Raw genomic sequence first — 21,892 nt, forward strand, 5'->3', positions numbered from 1 at the left:
CCTTATAACATTCTTATGAACAGGTAGACCAGGTTAGAATGTTTCATGGCATCTAATTCAGGCTTATTGCAGTTATAGTTATAAATCTACGATTAAAAAGAAATCTTCAGTCTAGTTGCCCTGATCACAAGTATACATGTTGCTAAAAAGTATTGATTCAGAGCTCTTAATTTCTAACAGAGGAAATCCATTTTTAGGAGATAACTGAAGTTACACCTGCAGAGTTGTTTTTATCTGATCCATCTGCTGTCATGTTCAGCAGAATACACTGAGTTGGTGCACAAGTTCATACCATTTTCCATAAGTTTAATAAACACAACAGATATTCATAACAGAGACTGTAGTCATCAATAATGTATTCTCCTTCACTATTTACAACAGTCTGACAATGCTGGGGTAACTTTTCAATGCCACAACTGTAAAAATCATGTGATTTTGAGCTGAAGAACTCTTCGAGCCATGTTCAGAATGCATTTTCATATGGAAAGGAAGATCCTTGAAAGTGGTTGTGGAAAAGCTGAATATCCGAGGAGGACGCAACATCAGGTGAATAAGTTGGGTGTGGAGTGACTACACAACTCAGCTCCTGTGTAGCATTTTTTGTCAGTATAGCAGAATGCAGATGGGTGTTATCATGAGGTAGCATCTCCTCATGCAGTCTTCCCAGTCATTGTTCTTGCACTGTGTCTGCTAGACATTTCAGTTTTTGACAATAAATGTCAGCAGTGATGGTTACACCTCAGGGAAGCAATTCATAGTACAAAACACTATCGCTGTTCCACCCAGTGCATACCATGCTCTTTTGTGGATATGTGCTGGTCTTTGTATGGAGAGTTTGGACCCAACCGTTCCTTTATTTTCCTTATTTTAGCATAAAGACACCATTTCTTGTCACCACTAATGATACAGGATAGGAGTGGTTGGTGTTGTTCACAATCTGTACCATACTCCGCCAAATGGCATTATCCCCAAACACAGCACAAATGTTTCTTGCTGCCTCTGCTACTATCACCCCTGCCTCTGCTACTTGGCACTCCATTTTCTAATGTCCACAGCTCCACTATCTATTTCCAAATGATGAAAGCTTAATATGTAAACTCAAATAGCAACAGTGAGCTGCAAATCAAAAAGACAATCAATAAATAAATAAATCCATAGCAGTCATAATACCAACATGCAAAACAAAAGCACTACAAACTTATGCACCAAACTAATACATGTCGTGTTTACTTTAATGTTTCATTTTCTTCATGCATTTCCTACTTACGGTGTGACTTACAAAACATTTCTTAGCTTGGCCATTACAGATAACTGTAAAAGCTGCTTTTTTGCTTCTATGATGTGACAAAGACTGTTCAAGCATTCTAGTGGTGTATCACAGCTCGGTTCATGGTTGTGTTTAGACTTCAGTTTTCTCGTTCCAGGACCGACTGGGACTTTGTATTTGACTTTTTATTTCATAAAGTGTTGCATCTTCCCCTCCATCCAATACTGCTAATTTCTTTATATGATGACAGGAGGGGCACTATTGATTTACACAGGGGATTATCATCTATTTTAGATGAATGTAGTACATACTTAAGTGGGATGTTGTAATGTATTGCAGAGTGGCTGGATCTTTCTATACTAGCCTGGTCATCAACTAGGCCCATAGATGTACTGTACCCAAGTATTTTAGTTTGCTTTATTTTTCCTCTCTCCTTTCTTTTTCAATTAATGATTCCTCTCTCTCTCTCTCTCTCTCTCTCTCTCTCTCTCTCTCTCTCTGTGTGTGTGTGTGTGTGTGTGTGTGTGTGTGTGTGTGGGCGCGCGTGCGCACACGCGCTTCCCTTGTAATTTACTATATTAAATTTAACTGAAACAAGCTCCCAACAGTACTAATCAGCATAATGATAGTTTATTGTTAATAATGTGAACAGGTTAGGTATCTATGACTTGGTTGTCTTTTGTTAAAGTGTACCTTGGTTTGTTTCATATCCCTGTAGGTAATACTTCTTAATGGGATCTACAGAACACGATGACTTAATTAATGTTTGTTAGGGAGGGAGAAATGGAGGGGGGATAGGAGGGAGAGAAAGTTGGGATGTCAGTTTTTAGTGATTACTTTAGCTACTATGGTCTCCTGATATTTTTATTAAATACACCTAGGACACTATTGGCAACAGTGAACAGAAATGTTTCTTCTTCCTCCATTAGTAGTTCTTATCTCCCTGTATCTATTCTGTGCGTGTCAGATAATGGCAAACAGGGTGTATACGACCTGGGACAACCCAGAGATCCGGCAAAAAGGGGGGAATTTTTTCATCGGGAAAAAACCGGGAATTTTTTAGAATCCCGGAAATTTTTCATTTTTTTAGTTTTCAGTTAAATTTTTGTGATTTTGAGTGGTAAGAACCAATTCTCCAACAAAGGATATTATTGTATCCAACAGGAGAAAAAAAAGGAAATAAAACTTAAGTCACAAAGAAATGCGCCATATACAACGACAAAAAACAGTGCTCATACAAGCGTCTGCCATCTGCAAAGAGTGTCAAAGGCTTTAGGAGGACTATGCAATGCTTCCTAAAAACAAATTGCCTCTGATGAGCATGATGTTACAGCTGTTTACATTAGATTCGTTTGAGCAGTTGCAGGCAGGCTCTTGTGCATATGCAGTTGAGTTGTGTTTGAGGAGTACCTTCTCCCACTTCTGGCTACAGATGTGTGGCTGGGCGCCACTTTGTAATATTGCCCTGGTTCAGAAATATCGTAGGTCCGGGACTGATGCACTGAGCAGTCTGAGCTGTAGTGGGGAGGTGGGTAGTCTCCACGTGACTTGTGTTTACGTTTAGTGATTTTGCTGTTTCCTCTTCATTCTGTTGACATTAGATACCTAGAGACCCCTACCATGTGGCAATTGGTAATTCAGCACATACACAGTTGCGAAAAAATCTCACAAGTGATCATTTTGAAGAACTCTGTCTGTAGAACTAAATAGAATTTTACAAAATGACAGTGCCTATTTTGTGAAGAAGTACGGTGCAGTTTTCCTTCAGACATGCATGCATGTCTGTAGGAACAGGCACTGTGGCGACTACAGCTGCTATGAAAGACATGAAAGGTATTCACAGTTAGGAATATGAATCACCTCCAGCTGTATAATGGGATATTGACAGTTGCATACATATCCAAAGGAACACTGCATCGTACTTCTTCACAATGTGAGCACTGAAATTTTGTGTTCATCACCTAATACCGAGCCTGCAACTTACAAATAAAATCTTTGCTGTATGGGAATAATATTAATGAGATGTACGTGTACAGGAGTGGCACATTGATGATGACATATGGACATTTGGATCTGATTGTGAATCTTGCTCAAACAACCAAAGCGATTAAGGTGACCACCTGCATAAAGCAGGAAATAGGTTTTCAATTCCTGATTTGCCACAAAGTTTCATTTTTCTTATTCCATTATACAGCTGGAGGTGATACATATTTGCAGCAGTGAATACATTTCATGTGTAAACAAAATTTTTGTTGTTTTATTTGTATAATGATGCAACCACACACATGTTATTGGAACCTATACCCACCCAAAAGAATGTTATAGGAACTTACTTCCTTGTTTCTGAAATGTGATACAGTTAGTTTAAGTATCCTCTTTCCCATAGTTAATTTGTGATCACTGGAACAAATATCCTAAAAATGGTGTATGTTAAGATTGTGGAAGAATATTTGCAACCCTTGATTGTGTAGAACTTGGCATTTTCTCCAGCAAGGAGCTGGATGAATTTATGACTAATGTTACAAATAATAATCAAAGTACGATTGTTTTTTTATTTTTTTTTATTTTTTATTTTGCTTAACCAGATCATATATTCATACACAGAGGTTATTTGTCACTGCATGAATTTAAATTTGTGAGTATTGTACTGGGAATAATTTACAGTTCTTAGTTTGTTGTTGTTTTATTTTTGTAAGGTGATATCTGTAGTATTTCTTATTGAGTAATACTGGAAATAGTAAAGACTGGGGTATCACTGCAAGTCTTCGATACAGTGGTAGTGAAAACATTTTAAGATGACTAGTTTTCCTCTGGTGAAAGACATAGTCATCTTGTTATATGGTTACAGTGGATGTTACAAGATCTTCCTCAGAGATTTTAATATGTAATTTTTTATGGTTCCTACTTGTTTCCATTGCTGAAGTACTGTTATGCTCAAAATTAATACACATGAGAAATGTAAAATGATTTCCAAGTTAGGCACTCAGCTTCAGTTATCTCCTAAAATTTTCATATATTACTGATGTTATTGCCTAATATGTATATAAGATATGAAAGCAATAGTTTTTTGTAGTGTAAATCATCACAACTCTAATACATAAATATTTTCCTTTTTCTATTTTTCCATCTTTTTTGTGAGTAACTTTACACTGAGGTGACAGAAGTCATGGAATACCTCCTAATATTGAGTTGGACCTCCTTTTGCGCAGTGTAGTTTAGCAGCTCAATGTGGCACAGACTCAACAAGTCTTTGGAAGTCCTCTGCAGAAATATTGAGCAATGCTGCTTCCATAGCTGTCCGTAATAGCACAAGTGTTGCCGGTGCAGAATTTTGTGCGTGAACTGACCTCTCGATTATACTCCATTGATGTATGATTGGATTGATGTTGGGCAATCTGGATGGCCAAATCATTCTTTTGAATTGTCCAGAATGTTCTTCAAACTAATCACAAACAGTTGTGGCCCAGTGACATGGGACATTTTCATCCATAAAAATTTCATCGTTGTTTGGAATCATGGTCTCCAAGTACCTGAACATAACCATAACTGGTCAATTCAGTTGGACCAGAGGACCCAGTCTGTTCTATATAAACACAGCCTACACCATTATGGAGCCACCACCAGTTTGCACAGTACCTTGTTGACAACTTGGGTTCATGGCTTCGTGGGCTGCGCACCACACTTTGTACGCTACGATCAGCTCTTATCAACTGAAATGAGGTTTCATCTGATCAGGCCACAGTTTTCCAGTCATCTAGGGTCCTATTGATATGATCACGAGTCCAGGAGAGGCATTGCAAGCGAGGTCATGCTGTTAGCAAAGACACTTGCACCTGTCATCTACTGCCATAGTCCATTAATGCCAAATTTCACTGCAATTTCCTAATGGATACATTTGTCATACATCCCTCATTGGTTTCTGCAGTTATTTCATGCAGTGTTGCTTGTCTGTTAGCAATGACAACTCTATGGAGATGCCACTGCTCTCAGTCTTTAAGTGAAGGCCACAGGGCACTGCCTTGTCGCTGCTGAGAGATAATGCCTGAAATTTGGTATTATTGGCGCACCCTTGACACAGTGAATCTCGGAATATTGACTTCCCCAACGATTTCCAAAATGGAATGTCCTGTGCATCTAACTCCTACTATCATTTCACATTCAGAGTCTGTTAATTCTTGTCATGAGGCTATAATCACATCGGAAACTTTTCACATGTGTCACCTGAGTGTAAATGACAGCTCTGCTAGTGCACTCCCTTTTATACTATGTGTACGCAATACTACCAGCATGTGTAAATGTGTATTTTGCTATCCCCCAGCTTTTGTCACTTCAGTGTAAGTCCACAGAGAAACATGTCATCTAATAAGACTACCATTTTTATATGTTTTTACTGATTTTTCTGACACTGACACTTTATTCTCTGTTGCTGTGTAATTTAAATTTTTGTAATGTTTTAATCTTCTATGTTCAGTGTTTCATTTTTTTATTTATCATTAATTTTATTATTTTTATTCAGCATTTACAACACATAACCTTACTGATACCTGCTTCTCCTCATCTTCTAATATTATCTGATCATAGTAGTATCTTTCCAACAGTGATAGCCATTCTTTTGGCAACAAATTTTCTGAGTGTATAATACAAAACAGGAACTTTCCATTTTATCTTTACTTTACAGTAATTTGTAGAGCCATTCCTGATGTTTCCTTTATTCTCTTGTTCTCCCGTGTCATGATTTTGAAAACCGTAATATTTTTAAGAGATAAGTGTATACCTTTATATCATAACATTTCCTAATTTTATCTTCAGATAATGATGATGCTCATTCTTTGAGAGTATTGTAATCTGTTAAGTGTTATTTATGAACTAGGGACATCAACTAAAGCTAGAGATGGGTTAAAATGATCTCTTATAGGACTCAAAAAATAATGACCCTGTTTTACTTTCTAAGCAGGACACAAAAACATTGCTGAAAGAGTATCATCAGGCACAGTTATATTCCTCTTTTCTTTCTGTTGACATAGGTACTGCATATTATTAGAACATAACTGACCTGTGTTGTTTGTAGGTATCCCTCGTTACGTGGAAAGTTCACGAGGTAAGAAGAAGCTGGTCTATGGAGGGTACGTGTATCACTTACACAGTGATTTTGGGTCAAAGAAATATTGGAGATGCACAGAATACAGGAAGGGCTGCTTTGGACGTTGTACAATGCATGACAATAAAATAACTTCCACAAATATTGCACATAACCATTTAAGTCAGACTCAGTTCTTACAGTGGGAGTCATATGAAAATAAAAGAACTTCTACAAATATTTCACGTAACCATTTATGTCAAACTCAGGTCTCACCACGGGAGATTAAGCCACTTGATGTACTTGGCTACCCTTAATAGGTGGTAAAATAACATTTTACTAAATGGCAAGAAACTTTTTCTTCTATAGAAAAGTTTGCTGTGTGTGTTCATTGCATTGTTCGGTTCACTGCCAATTGAAAGTGACCAGTTGAGTATGAGAATCAACATATGAAAAATGAATGAATAGCAAAATGTGTAACTGCTGGTCTTTGCACATCACAAAAGGCATATTGCTATCAACTAAACCCAGTTTTGATACACACAAGTAAGATTATGTGACTTGAAATGATTTTATTGATTTTGTTTGCCAAATGTGTGTTTATGTTTGCTGGTTTTGTAGCAGAATTTGGGTCTGCTAGGTTTATTCAGTAGTGTATATCTGTGATTCATGTAATTTTATAGAGATTTTGATTGTACCTTGATAATTACCAGTATAATTTCATTTCAACTGGATGTTTGTATTGGACATACATTGATACTTGCGTAGTTATTATAAAAATGAGTAACATTTTGATGCACTGATCAAGGAATATTGGAAGATTAATGGGTATTTCATTGGTACCTAGTATGCTAGTTAACACTGAATTGAAAACTTATGTTATTATCAGAAACATATTTAGGGACTAATTGAATTTTGACACATAAATCAGTCAACCCAATGGGTGAGGTTTCACAGAAAAATTCACAAATGAAGACTGTGAATAAGGTGGAATGGTGCAGCAGTTGCTTTACTTTCTTAGTAGCCAAACATATAAAAACAATAGTATTAAACAATGAAAAGTCCAGAAAGGAATAACAACAATATTATGAAAAGGACAGATTGCTTCTCACCAAATAGTGGAGATGAATTGGAGACAGGAACAGTGGAAAGATAGCTCTACATTTAAGCTTATGGACAAAAGGCCTTCTTCCAAAGTGGAAAACAAAGGTTGAGGCCAAAGGGGGTTATGGAAACATAGAATATATTATAGGTAGGTAAACTTCCCACCTGCACAGTTCCGAAAAGCTGGTTCTGTAGATGGTACAGACTATGGAGCAGCCATTGAAGTAAAGCAAATCATGGTGAGCAGCATATTCAGCAACTGGATGGTCCAGATGTGTGTTGGCCACAGTTTGGCAGTGGCCATTCATGCAGACAGACAGCTTCATTGCCATGTCCACATAGAAAGCAGCATAGTGACTGCAACTTAATTTTAGATCACATGGATATTTTCACAGGTAGTGAAGGATAGGAGATGTCTGTGACTGGACTGGAGTAGATGGTGTTGGGAGGACATATGGGACGGGTCTTGCATCTGGATCTGTTGCAGGGACATAAGTCATGAGGCAAGGGTTTGGGAGCAGGGGTGGGGTAGGGATTGACAAGGATATTGCGCAGGCTCAGTTGTTGCCAGAATACCACTATGGGAGGGGCAGAAATGATAGTCGGTAAGATATTCCTCATTTCAAGGCACAATGAAAGGTAGTTGAAACCGTGGTGAAGAATGTAATTCTGTTGCTCCATTTCTGATTGGTAATGGATGACGAGAGGAGTGTTTCTGTGGATGGATGGTGAGTGTGTGGGACATGTGTGAAGGTCACAGTGAGACCCTTGGTATATTTGGAGGTCTGGTTATCACTACAGATAAGATGAACAAGGGTGGCTAGATAGTATGGAATGGCCTCCTTGGTATAGATCTGGTGGCAGCTGTAAAAGTTGAGGTATCGTTGGTTGTTCGTCGATTTGGTATGGATGGAGATATGATGTAGCTATTCTTGAAGTGGAGGCCAACATCAAGGAAGGTGGCTTGTTAGATTGAATAGGACCAAGTGACGTGTATGGGGGAGAAGTTGCTCAGGTTCTGGAGAAATGTGGGTAGGGTGTCCACATCCTCGGTTCAGATCTCGAAGACACCATCACTGAATGTAACCCACGTGAGGGTTGTGGGAGTTAGGGACGATTCCTCTAGACAGACAGCCCAGGAATATTTTTGCGTATAATGGTGCCATGTGGATGCCCATTTCTGTACCATACTCACAAAGGAACACTTCTCTCTGGACTCAGTACCACCCTGGACTTGTAGCAACTGAATCACATACTCTGCTAGGACTTCCTACCGACTATTCTTCCTACCCATCCTGCACTGGTATTCCACCACCATTCAAACTTATACAATATTCTTGGCTATCCCTACTCCATCGCTGCTCCCAGCCCCTTGTCTCATGGCTCGTACCCTTGCAATTGACCTAGATGCAAGACCTGTCCTATACGTCCTCCTCCCACCACCACCACCTTCTCTATTCCAGTCACAGATACTTCTTATCCTGTCAAAGGTAGGGCTACCTGTGAAAACATGCATGTGATTTACAAACTAACTGCAACCACTGTGCTGCTTCTACATGAGCATGGCAAATAACAAGCTGTCTGTCCACTTGAATGGCTACTACCAGACTGTGGCCAAGAGACAGCTGGACAACCCATTTGGTGCATATACTGCCCAATGTGGTGTGCTTCACTTCAGTGACTGTTTCACAGCTTGTGCCATCTGGATGCTTCCTACGAAAGCCAGCTTTTCTGGATTGCATAGGTGGGGGAACTCTCCCTGCTGTATATCCCACATTCTTATAGCCCCTCATGGCTATAATCTTTACTAGTACCCGTCCTCCACCTACCTATCCCCTTCCCTGCTTCCACTCTAGGACCACACAGCCTTCTATTATCCACCAACACACCCACCAGTCTTTTTACCCTTCTTCCCCCCTCCCCTCTGTCCTTTACCAAACTTCTGAACTACACCTAGCAACCCTGTCTCCAGGATGACCTTGCATGCTCCCCACCCCTACCCTGCTATCCCACCCCCTGTATCCACCTTACCCCATGATCCACACCATGTTCATACTCTCATCAGTTGCAGTTGCTGTCTGCAGTTCAGCCACAGCATCTCTCCCTCCCTCCCTCCCTCCCTCCCTCTCTCTCTCTCTCTCTCTCTCTCTCTCTCTCTCTCTCTCTCTCTCTCTCTCTCTCTGTGTGTGTGTGTGTGTGTGTGTGTGTGTGAGAGAGAGAGAGAGAGAGAGAGAGAGAGAGAGAGAGAGAGTCGTGTTTGTGTGGGAGTGTGTGTATTTTACTTTGGAAGAAGGCGTTTTGACCGAAAGCTTATGTGAATAGCAGTCTTTTTGTAGTGACTGACTGTGACTCAGCATCTCTTCCATATTTGGAGTAGCAATGTACCCTCTTCATAAAATTGTATACAACAGTATTAGCATTTTGCACAAGAGAAACACAAACTCCTTTTTGCTGCTTTATCACTTGGATTTTGTTCATGCCAGAGAATCATCTCAAAGTATTATTTTTGTAAATTGGGAACCTTAGTCCAATGATAACTGATTAGTACTTAAGTAAAGTGAGGTTTTAATGCTCAAAAATGTGTGACCTGGGAATGCTTCTTTTCAGATGAAGTAGAGGACTCAGAGAATGGTATAGAAAGTTAGAGGACAGGGTAAAGGCAGGATAAAAGAAAAGCAAAAACTTCTAATTTTAATATAAGGACAGTTTCTTTTAGTAAAGTCAGAATAACTCTTCATATTATGAAAGAAAAACTGGACAGTACACATCAGAGCTTCTGTTTCAACACTTGGTATTACACTCTGTGACTTGTGTTCAGCCTTGGTGAGAGGTTCAGAGGGTCAGGCTTATTCTGCTTAAAATTACAAGTGCAACTACTAAAGCATAGCTACCTCAGGAATTTTTTTATAAATCTTTAATCACTTTATAACAGAAATCTGTCATAATTTATCACTCCATTTGGCTGTACGAAATAATGTGCATTCTCATTTATGATAAATGTAAATGGCATTGCTAATTGAAGCCATGATGGTTCCAAAACAGCATGGATCCACATATCAAAGCTACTTTGTTTTGTGTTGATAGATGTTACAAGACATTTGTGTTTTGCAAAATATTACATCAGAATTATGAATGGTTTCAAAGCAAAAAACGGGGTTTTTGTGGTGTTCTGGAAATTATTTGAATTCTTTTTAACATTACTTTCATTAACTTTTGTTTAGTTGCATACAGATATGTGAAAAAACTTGTGTTCACAAAGGCATCCAGAGACATATGACACTAACAGTTTTCAGGCTGAATCTCAGGCTTGACTCTCTGAGGCATCATTGTCATTGTCTGAGGTTACATAATGAAGTATACACACAAAGTATGACCAATGGATAGTATGGTCTTTGAAATGTCTCTTGCTTTCACAGATTTCAAACTGATTTCACTGTTGGAGACAATCTTTAAAACTGCCAAATTAGGAACATGTTTTTTTTTAAACTGAAATGTCTGTGTCACTAGTCCGCTAGCTGATGTGCTAACTGTCACATCATTGCTGCAGTAGAATCAGAACAGAAATCATCTTTTTCAAAGAAGGTTTTATAATCCAGGATTGTGGACTAATTGACATGAACCATGTGTATATTACTTGCAGTCTTCTCCATTATGTCAATCCATTGTTTAAGAAAGGAGAATTGGGTTTAACATCCCATCAATGTCGAGGTCATTACAGGCAGAGCATAAGCTTGGATTGTGCCCATGATGGGAAAGGAAATTGGCCATGCCCTTTCAAAGGAACCATCCTGGCATTTGCTTGGAGCAATGTAGAGAAATCATGGAAAAACTAAATCTGGATGGCCAGATGGGGGTTTGAACTGTCACCCTCCCAAATGCTCCATTGTTGAGAATGTACACTGTGCTCTGATTTCGCTTCTTTAACAGTATGTGAGCAAACTATCTGCCACATGGAAGATAGTATTTGTCATTTGTCTGTTAAATGTGTGTTATGTAATCAGAATAATATTTGACAACAGTGTTGTTTCAGAAAGAGTTCTGCAAGGTTCGCAGAAGAGCTTCTGTGAAGTTTAGAAGGTAGGAGATGTACTGGCAGAACTGAAGCTGTGAGGATGGGTCGTGAGTTGTGCTTGGGTAGCTCAGATGGTAGAGCACTAGCGTGCAAAAGGCAAAGGTTCCGAATTTGAGTCTCGGTCCGGCACACAGCTTTAATCTGACAGGAAGTTTCAGTGTTTTTTCAGTTTTGATCTGCATGTGCTTCTGTGAAAATAGAAAGGTTTTTCGCACTCTGGACAATACAGTATATGATGAAATGATCCAAAAAAAGGAACAGTTTCATTTGGTGTTTTTCTTCCAGTAAGTTCTGTCTACAGAAAATTGAAAGCTGAATTATCAGACATTCATTGGAATCCTGTAACATATAATCAAATCTCCCTTGGATATAAAATCTCAGTTATAGACATGAATTGGAAGTGATTTTGTGCGTAAAATCAAATACTACACATTCTGACTTGATATGTCCCTCTCCTTCCTCTCTGACTAAAATTTCACATTATTTCATTTCAGTGTAAAAACTTTTAGCTTTATGTTTATGTAATTCAAGCTCTTTCTTTAAACCCTCCAGCACTGCAGCAACATTTTCACACTGTATTTGAAGTTTTAACTGTTCACACTGTGCAGAGATGTCTGTTCTTGGAGGTCCAAAAGTATAGTTAAAAGTTTGTTAACAGAAGCAGAAAAAATACTCATAATTTATTTGGAGGCTTGAATTTGTTTGTATCGAAACATAGATATACCTCAGTTTCACATTTGCTTTAAGATTCAGGTCTCAAACTAAATACCTAATTTTCTTGTTACTCTTGTTGTTATGTGCCACCCAGAAGGGATAGGAATTTGTCTTCATTTGGTCTGTGTAATTTTCTGGTTTGCAGAAAGTTCAACGATGTCCTCTGTGTTCAGTAACAGGAGATAGTACCCTTCACACACCAGGGACATTATTTGTCATAAGTGTGATGCAGTGATCTTGTGTAATGAAATAAAGACTTAGTTATACATTATCTTCTCAGAATCTTCTACTTTCACCTGAAGAAAAGAGAGATTTATTACTACTTGGAAACATTTCTAAAATGGCTGAAGGGGAAAACATCACTAATGGTTTTTGGTAGGCAATATCATATTACTGACATTAGAGTAGGCTATGTTTTACATCTAAAATATGTTGAAATCACTCTCTCTCATTGAAAAACAGCTGAATGAGGCTTTGTAGGCTCATGAAGCCAAGACCGTTTTTCTTTTTGGTAGGGTCACACTTGCTAGTCCAACAAAATACCTTTATCGTCCACTTTTAAACTTCATATTAGTGAACTTTGTAGCCCGTGACAGATCTGACATGCCTTGTCTTCTGCATCTAAAACATATAACACAAATATTAAAATGCCTGTGTAAAGTATGTTATGTTATTGCGACTGTGGTTTTGAAACTATAGTTTTTATTTACTTGCAGTCCTCTCCTGTTTTTCAGTCAGGCACTCTCTTCTTTTTCAGAATGTGTGTCTTCGAATTTTGGGGACAACATTTCCATATAGGAACTGGTATACCATTTGAAAGAAGCTAGTTGTGTAACTAATTTCCCAATTCTGTTTCATAAAATGCTACACAAAATCCACCTTTATTGTCAGTATTAACTCTCCACAACATAATATCTATTCAGTAGGCTACTCTGCCTAGCGAGAGGAAGAGGAAGTACGGAAGTTTGCTGCTTTGGAAGTCAGCTGCACTTATAACATGTATTTATATATATAGAATCAAAACAGCAGTTGTTCATGCTACAAAATTGTTAAGGCTTTCGTGGGCAACTTGTTGACAAACTGCCTATTGGCTTTTGTCCCGGGTTCTTCGGCCGACGTTCATCTAACGATTTTTCTGACGTTTCACCAGCACGAGTGGCTGGCATTGTCAAAGCTTCACCCTCCATTGCCGGTGGTGAACTGGAGCTGAGCTCGCGGCCGCAGACTATATGTACCTGGCGCGCCAACGTCCGAGGGCTTCTCCGCGGTCATTTCCGGTGCGGTTCTCCTCTTGCTACCTGCGACGGTCGTTTGCTGCAGTACGGGAAGCCAGGATCCGTTTACCTTAAGGCTTTCCTCTTTCTTGTTGAAACTGTTCGCGTGTTTTTGTACTTCTACAGCTTCTCTGAACAAGGGCGTGTGATAGTGCTTCTCTACAGCCAGAACTTCCGTGTCGGCGAATTTTATTACGTGGTCGGTCTCATTCAGTGTGTGCTCTGCCACGGCCGATTTCTCCACCTGCCCCAACCTGCAATGTCGCTTATGCTCTTTGATCCTGGTGTTGAATGATCGTCCAGTCATTTCGACATAAACTTTTCCGCATTTGCATGGTATACGGTATATTCCCGACATTGCAAGTGGGTCTCTTTTCTCCTTCGCCGATCTAAGACACTCTTTGATCTTCCTTGTCGGTTTGAAAATTGTCTTTACGCCATGTTTGCGCAATATACGGCCGATTCTGTCCGTCACTCTGGGAATGTATGGCAGAAAGGCCATACCCGACATTTCTTTTTCTGGTTCCTTACTTCGCCGAGTGTTTGGCTCTGTTACACTTCTAATGTAATTTGTGGAGTACCCATTGCTCCTCAGAACAGTTTCCAGGTGTTGCATTTCTCGTTTGAGGTGTTGCGGCTCACATATTCGTTCTGCTCTCATTACGAGCGTACTAATCATGCCTCTTTTCTGGCTCGGGTGGTGGTTTGACAGTTTGTGCAGGTATCGGTCCATGTGTGTCGGTTTTCGATACACGCTGTGTCCCAGGTTTTCGCCTTCCCTTGTGACCAGCACATCTAGAAATGGCAGTTTCTTGTCCTTTTCTACTTCCATGGTAAATGTTATGTTGGCATGGAGGCTGTTCAAGTGTCTTAGGAAGTCACCGAGCTGTTCTTCACCATGGCTCCACACCACGAAAGTATCATCTACGTACCTGTACCACACCTTAGGTTTGCAAGTCGCCGAGTCCAGTGCCTGTGCTTCGAATTGTTCCTTGAAGAAGTTGGCCACCACTGGACTGAGAGGACTACCCATGGCGACGCCTTCCAGCTGTTCGTAGAAATCACCATTCCACGTGAAATTGCTCGTGGTGAGACATGCATGGAAGAGCTTTTTGACGTCTTGCGGGAACATGGAACCGATGTGCTCCAGAGCGTCACTGAGTGGCACTTTCGTAAATAATGAAACAACGTCAAAGCTGACCAGGATGTCGTTTGGTGCAAGTTTCAGTTTCTTCAGCTTCTCAATGAAATGTCCTGAGTCCCTAATGTATGTGTCGGTCTTCCCCACGTGTGGCTGGAGCAGAGAGGCCAAGTGTTTTGCCAGTTTATACGTTGGTGAGCCAGGAGCGCTAACGATCGGTCTCAGTGGAATGTTGTTCTTATGGATCTTGGGTAATCCATACAGCCGAGGCGGTAGGGCTTCCGTGTTGCGCAGGTTTCTCTGTATGTCCGCCGGCAGAGAAGACGCCTTGATTAATCGATTCGTATTCCAAGTGATACGCTGCGTCGGATCTGCGCTTAGTTTTCGGTACGTCTTCGGATCCAAACACTAGGCGAAGTAAGGAACCAGAAAAAGTAATGTCGGGTACGGCCTTTCTGCCATACATTCCCAGAGTGAGGGACAGAATCGGCCGTATATTGCGCAAACATGGCGTAAAGACGATTTTCAAACCGACAAGGAAGATCAAAGAGTGTCTTAGATCAGTGAAGGAGAAAAGAGACCCACTTGCAATGTCGGGAATATACCGTATACCATGCACATGCGGAAAAGTTTATGTCGGAATGACTGGACGATCATTTAACACCAGGATCAAAGAGCATTAGCGACATTGCAGGTTGGGGCAGGTGGAGAAATCGGCCGTGGCAGAGCACGCACTGAATGAGACCGACCACGTAATAAAATTCGCCGACACGGAAGTTCTGGCTGTAGAGAAGCACTATCACACACGCTTGTTCAGAGAAGCTGTAGAAGTACAAAAACACGCGAACAGTTTCAACAAGAAAGAGGAAAGCCTTAAGGTAAACGGATCCTGGCTTCCCGTACTGAAGCGAACGACCGTCGCAGGTAGCAAGAGGAGAACCACACCGGAAATGACCACGGAGAAGCCCTCGGACGTTGGCGCGCCAGGTACATATAGTCTGCGGCCGCGAGCTCGGCTCCAGTTCACCACCGGCAATGGAGGGTGAAGCTTTGACAATGCCAGCCACTCGTGCTGGCGAAACGTCAGAAAAATCGTTAGATGAACGTCGGCCGAAGAACCCGAGACAGAAGCCAATAGGCAGTTTGTCAGTTGTTCATGCTCTTGTGATGTTTTGATCAGCATTGCTAAAAATACATGTTAGTGAAATAAATATTTTTTACTGCTGTGTAAGCTCATAATGACATGATTCCAGTGATAACCACAACTTACAGAGTGTCAAAATGTGGACTTGTGCTTCTTTGGAATTTGTGGCTGCAATTCTTCATTGAAAAGTCTCTTTGAACTTGGTATATCTTGACACTGGGCAAATGATAAATGAAATAGAGCAGTAGCACCATCATATTAAAATTCTTCCATCACTTATTCACTGCAAGCCAGTCTCTGTGACAATATTTCAGTTGTCATGAAATCCCCGATCAAAACAAACTTTCTTGTTCAAACACAGGTAGTACTAGAGTTATGAATTTAATTGAAATAGAATTGACAAGGGATGAGTAGAATTTTTTAAACAGTTATTGTTTGTATGGTGAAAATACTGTTCTTGGAGATACCTAATTAAAATCTGTGGTTTGTCAAGGTTAAATTGCGTTATAAATTGTATTCCAAGCTCCTCCAGGAAATTAAGGAATCATACCTTTTTAGCTCTCTCTAAGATGTCCAAATTTTGCTCAATGTTTGTGACTGAATGCTTTAAGGTTGCCATATACACCCCAAACACTGTTTTGTTCTGAGAGTAAGTGTGCTGCCTGAATGTGGATTCAAAGTTCCTCCCTGTTTACCCTTTGTACTTTTACTACAGTCACTGCATTTGATCCCATAAATATCTGGCAAAAGTAATGAAAGAAAACATGAAAATATAATTTACCAAAATTGTTCAGACACAGGTATTACTAGAACTATGAATTTAACTGAGACAGAATAGATGAGGAATGAGCAGAAATTTTTAAACAAAGGTCTGCAATATAACCTGAATCCCAGTTGACTCAAACGCAGTGGAAAGGACTGTCATGGAAATGAAGGTGGTTTGTATTTTTGCAAAAATGAATAAATAAGAACAAACCAACACATCGCTTAAAATAAGGAAGTCAGTCATAGGTGAACTGCACACTTCTCTTGAGAACAGAAAGGAATTGCAGAAACGTAATGGTTTGAATAAGAAATTAGAATCTCAAACGGCTCTCATAACTAAGGCTAAGGGCTCCATGGTGGTCATAGTGTATGATATGAATTACATCAAGAAAATCAAGAAGTTTTTTTTACTGACAACAGAATATAAGATCCAAGCAGAAATTAAGGACATAATAACACCAGAGGGTTCATCACTACCGTCATTGGACATCACTAACTTATATACGAATATTCCCATGGAAGAGACAACAAACAAACAAGCAGCAGTAGAAGAAGTGATTGCACTAGTGCAAATGTTGCAACTGATATTGTTGTTCAATTACTTTTCATTAAATGACAAAATTTACCAGTAGGAGAATGGGTTGGCAATGGCTAACAGAGTAGTTAAAACTTTGGCCAATATTTTTATAAATTAGTTGGAAAATAAAATCTTTGATGAAAATTCTGATGTTACATTGAAAATTACATATTGTGTAAATGATTTAATTTTATTGTAGAAAGGAGGCAAAAATGACATTGAGGAAGTCGCATATAAAATGAGTTCTAAGCACCCAAAGATTAAATTTACTCTGGCATGGAAGAAGACAACTGCATAAATTAGTTAGATTTAACAATAATAAAGAAAGACAGTGAACTTGAATTTAGCATATTCAGAATACTTACATGTAAAAATTTTGTCATTAATGAGCAGTCATGTCACCCTCTACTCTACAAGTGGCTATATTTCAGTTCAGTGGCGTACAGTTTACTAAAATTACCAGGAGGCAGAAGAAAAAGGAACTGGAACAAGTTAGTTGGAGTCACATTGCTGCTAAGAAAGATAACAACAGAAAATATTTAGTTTTAATATACAGTGGCAATATATTTGACAAAGTTGATAGATGTTTTCATAAAGCACATATTAAAATAGGTTTCCTTACAAATTCAGGCTCTCCTATAAAATCCGTAATAGTAGGAATAAGTTCCAGGATTCAGGTGTTATAGGATGAAATGCATTGACTGCTGTCATGATGAAGACAGGCCTGTAGCAATACCATGGACACAGATGCTGCCATTCTTTCACTTATTAAAATTTAATGATACGTTTATAATGGCCTTTAACCTTGATTAACCACAGATTTTATATTAGTACTTTCAAGAACAGTATTGTTACCATACAAAAAATGATATTAATTCAGTGCGGTTCTAAATGTTTTATTCAAATGTGACAAACATACCAGATGCCAGCTGTGGGCTGTATTAAGGGGGATAGCCCTGTTTGGATGCTTGAAAAATAGATAATTTTTCATGATTCCTTTCTCCTAAGTAAAATAAAAAGTAATGCTAAATCTGATGATAGTTTTATTCCTTACACTTTTGTCTTTGAGAAATTATTTTGGTGTCCACATCAGATACTCCCTGCCACTGTTGCAACAAGTGGAAGGACCCCTTGCAATCAGAGCCTTGTTCGTATGGGGCAATTCTTGAAGCCTTCCTATTGGACCTGCAACAATATTACTTTGTGTAACCCATTTTCAATATATTTTTGACTATCATACTTAGGACAATTGAAAAAAATATTAATTACAATCAAAATTGTATGTACTGTTAGGTTACACATTCTACCAGTTTGAAAAATACAGTTTTGAGAAAAAAAGTTTAAAGTTTTTGGTTACTTTTTGGGTAGTGAAACTAAACATACCTCCAATCAGCAATCACTAGACCATACAGCAATGCTTCCAGATCCAAAAGGAAGTCCTCCTCCATATTCTTTATGACCATGGTGGTCCTGCAGGCCTCTTCGGCATCTTCTTTCATCTGCTGCTCTGCTCTCTCAATACACTTTTCGTCCGATTTTGCGCAAAAGTTGTAATGGACTGGTCTGATCTCAAGTTTGAGCACGTTCGTAATTTCCATAATACCTGTTAGGCTTGTGTCACAATTACACTCTGCAACATTGGTTGTGATATCGAATATTTTTCCCTGCTGTGTATGGTTTTCAGAGACACTTTTTCACGTATCAACTTGCTACTCAATAACAGAGTTTCTAATGAATTTGGGGTGAATACTACAATAAATTACATGTCCCAGACAACAATTTTTGGCCAATACAATCAGGTATGTTCTGGTGCACTTGATGTTTGTTTATGACATGGTATGATAACATTCTGTACTTTCATAGAACAGAGCTGATTACTTTTTATTTTTGTCTATTAAATGGTGGTTCGTGTAGAACTGAAACTGGTCTTAAAAAAAACCTAACATAATGCAATCAAGGTGGGTAATAATATGCTCTGCTCCTCTTATAAGTTTATGACTCGGATAAAAGTACTGTATGATCCACAGAATCAAAGGCCATAGGCAAACGTAGGGAAATCCCAATGAATGTGTTTCCTTTATCCAGTCTGTGTAGCAATTTGTGGAAAAAAAAAGAAATGCTACTGGTGTTATTACGGATTCCCCTTTTTGGAATCCAAGTTGCATATGTTTAATAAGTTGTGTTTACAGTATAAAGATTACATTTGGTCTAAAATTACTTTTTCAATAGCTTGACAAGTGTCTGAGTCAATGAAATTAGTCTGTAATGATGTATGTCAGCGGTTACTCCCTTATTATACATGTGTCATGTCTCACAAATTTTTAAAAGGGTAGTTGCTATGCACCATATAGCGGGGAGATGCTGAGTCGCAGATAGGCACAACAAAAAGACTGAGCTTTTGTCCGACAAGGCCTTTGTCGAAAATAGACACCACACACACATGCACACACACACACAATACACACTCACAATTTTGTAATGATTTATCTTAAAACTACGAGTCTCTTCAGTCTCGCACTCAAGTTCCTCATAGTATGTAGAAGCAATAGTATAACCCATGAAACAATGTTCAGCTTACAATTGAAAAGCTTGTGCACTTGTAGGTAGAATGTTATGTGACTACCGTTTAGGAACTACTTGCCTTCCAGCCATCACAGTTCAGAACTACAGGAATAACACTCATAAATATGATAATTTATGGAGAAATGTCTTACATTATCCATATAGAAAGCCATGAGGTATTCATTAATAAAAATCTTTGATCAGCTTCCCAGTGATATTTAATAAATAATGCAATTAACTTCAAACACTAAGTGAAAATGTACTGACAGCTCATTCTACTCTATTGAAAACTTTATGGAGAGAGAGAGAGAGAGGGGAGGGGGGGGAGGGGCCAGCAGCACATTGAACACAATTAGGTAAGAAATTACTATATATTGAAACAGTATAACTTAAGACCATCCTGTATATGGTCAGCATATTGACATATATTCCACTGACGAAGTGTACTATAGTTCTAAAACTGACTTTTTCCCCATAACTGTGTGCCAGACCAACACTCAAACTCTGGATCTTTTGGCAAAGGTCCCAGGTTCTAGTTCTTGTCTGGCACACATTTTTAATCTGCCGGGTAGTCTATATCAGTTCATTTTCCCTCCAGAGTGAAAATTTCATTCTACAAACAGCCCCCAGATTGTGGCTAACCGCCGGCCGCGGTGGTCTAGCGGTTCTAGGCGCGCAGTCTGGAACTGCGCGACTGCTACGGTCGCAGGTTCGAATCCTGCCTCGGGCATGGATGTGTGTGATGTCCTTAGGTTAGTTAGGTTTAAGTAGTTCTAAGTTCTAGGGGACTGATGACCACAGATGTTAAGTCCCATAGTGCTCAGAGCCATTTTTTTGTGGCTAACCCATGTCTCTGCAATATCCTTTCTTCCATGAATGGTAGGCCTTTAAGCATTGCAGGAAAGCTTCTGTGAATTTTGGATGATAGGAGATAAGCTACTGATGGAAGTAAAGCTGTGAAGATGGGGTATGTGTCATGCTTGGGTAGCTTAGTTGATAGAGCACTTACGCACAAAAGGCAACAATTCTGAGTTCAAGTCTCAGCCAGCACACAGTTTTAATCTGCCAGTAAGTTTCATATCAGTGGACACACTGCTGCAGAGTGAAAATTTCATTCAGGAATGTCTGACAAGACGACCAATTGGTCTCTGATCCAAATATGTCCAAATGGTGGGTTAAACTACACTCACTTGAAAATGGTGACACATCTGAAACCGTACTGTAGTCGAGAATTCAAAATAAAAGGATAAATCAATTCAGGTAGAAACAGGCAATGTGGCAGACTTACCATTCAGAAAGTTTGTGTGTCAAAGAGTAAAAATTGTCTGAGGAAAGACAGTTATTCTCTGCAGAAGGTGCTCAAAAAGGGACATCTACTGCAGTGGGCAAAGTTAATGGTAAGCACGCATACCTTCCCACTCATTGCCCCTGCCAAGTACTGCTGTGTGTAATCAAAACTGAAACAGCAGAGTTTACCAGTGAGAGACGTGTGTGTGTGTGTGTGTGTGTGTGTGTGTGTGTGTGTGTGTGTGTGTGTGTGTGCGCGCGCGCGTGCGTGCGCACTCCCATATGCACTATTGAAGCAAGCTAGTTTCATAGTTGAGTTACATTGATCAACACCTTTTTGTCTTTAGCTATCCACTGCTATGTCTTCTGTAGGGTGAGAAGTTGACTTTTTTGTGCTTTTTTGGTCTCCCATAAGTTATTTTCTGTTATTGTATTAAATTAGTTAAAGTCTAGCTTCTCATGTGTTGCAAAATAGCTCTTCTGTTGTAACTGACGGAATATTCCTCAAAGCAGAAAAATGCTAAAGACCAATGCTAAACTACATTGAATTATTTTTATTTCTCCAAATTAATTTCATTTTGTTTATTACATCAAAATTAAATAATTGCCTCACCAAAATCAAGGGAAAATGAAGTACAATTTATGGTTGAAATCAACATCTTTAAAAATGTGGACTACATACTCAGGCTAGAGAAGAATAGAGAAGGAAATCAGCCATAGTCTCATTGGAGAAAAAAGAAAAACCATCTTGCTATTCCCACAAAGTGATCTAGGGAAATTATAGTCCTCCAAAATATGAGACAAGTGTTTTAACCACCATACTACCTTACCTACACCAAGTGATTGGATGCTGTTGCTCTTCCTTCTTTCACAGTTACCTTTTTCAGCAAGCACTGTCCATGGTATGC

The 21,892-nt window shown here is 39.3% G+C and overlaps 1 protein-coding gene across 19 annotated transcripts in view; it reads left to right on the plus strand.

Annotated features, from left to right (window-relative positions):
* Positions 1-21,892, plus strand: part of LOC126483260 (longitudinals lacking protein, isoforms H/M/V-like) — a 454,209-nt gene that overhangs the window by 177,775 nt on the left and 254,542 nt on the right. For 4 of the 19 annotated variants that reach the window (XM_050106607.1, XM_050106604.1, XM_050106605.1 and 1 more), the window contains one exon: positions 6,336-6,866. The exons of 8 other annotated variants lie outside the window; for them this stretch is intronic. In XM_050106607.1, coding sequence (XP_049962564.1) covers positions 6,336-6,661 — 326 coding nt within the window. In that variant the 3' untranslated portion in view covers positions 6,662-6,866. Of the gene's footprint in view, positions 1-6,335; positions 6,867-21,892 lie in introns of those variants that run through there. 7 more of the 19 variants (XM_050106619.1, XM_050106621.1, XM_050106618.1 and 4 more) reach the window with 4 other exon arrangements.

Source organism: Schistocerca serialis, chromosome 1, assembly GCF_023864345.2.
Source record: "Schistocerca serialis cubense isolate TAMUIC-IGC-003099 chromosome 1, iqSchSeri2.2, whole genome shotgun sequence".
Classification (NCBI taxonomy): Eukaryota; Metazoa; Arthropoda; class Insecta; order Orthoptera; family Acrididae; genus Schistocerca; species Schistocerca serialis.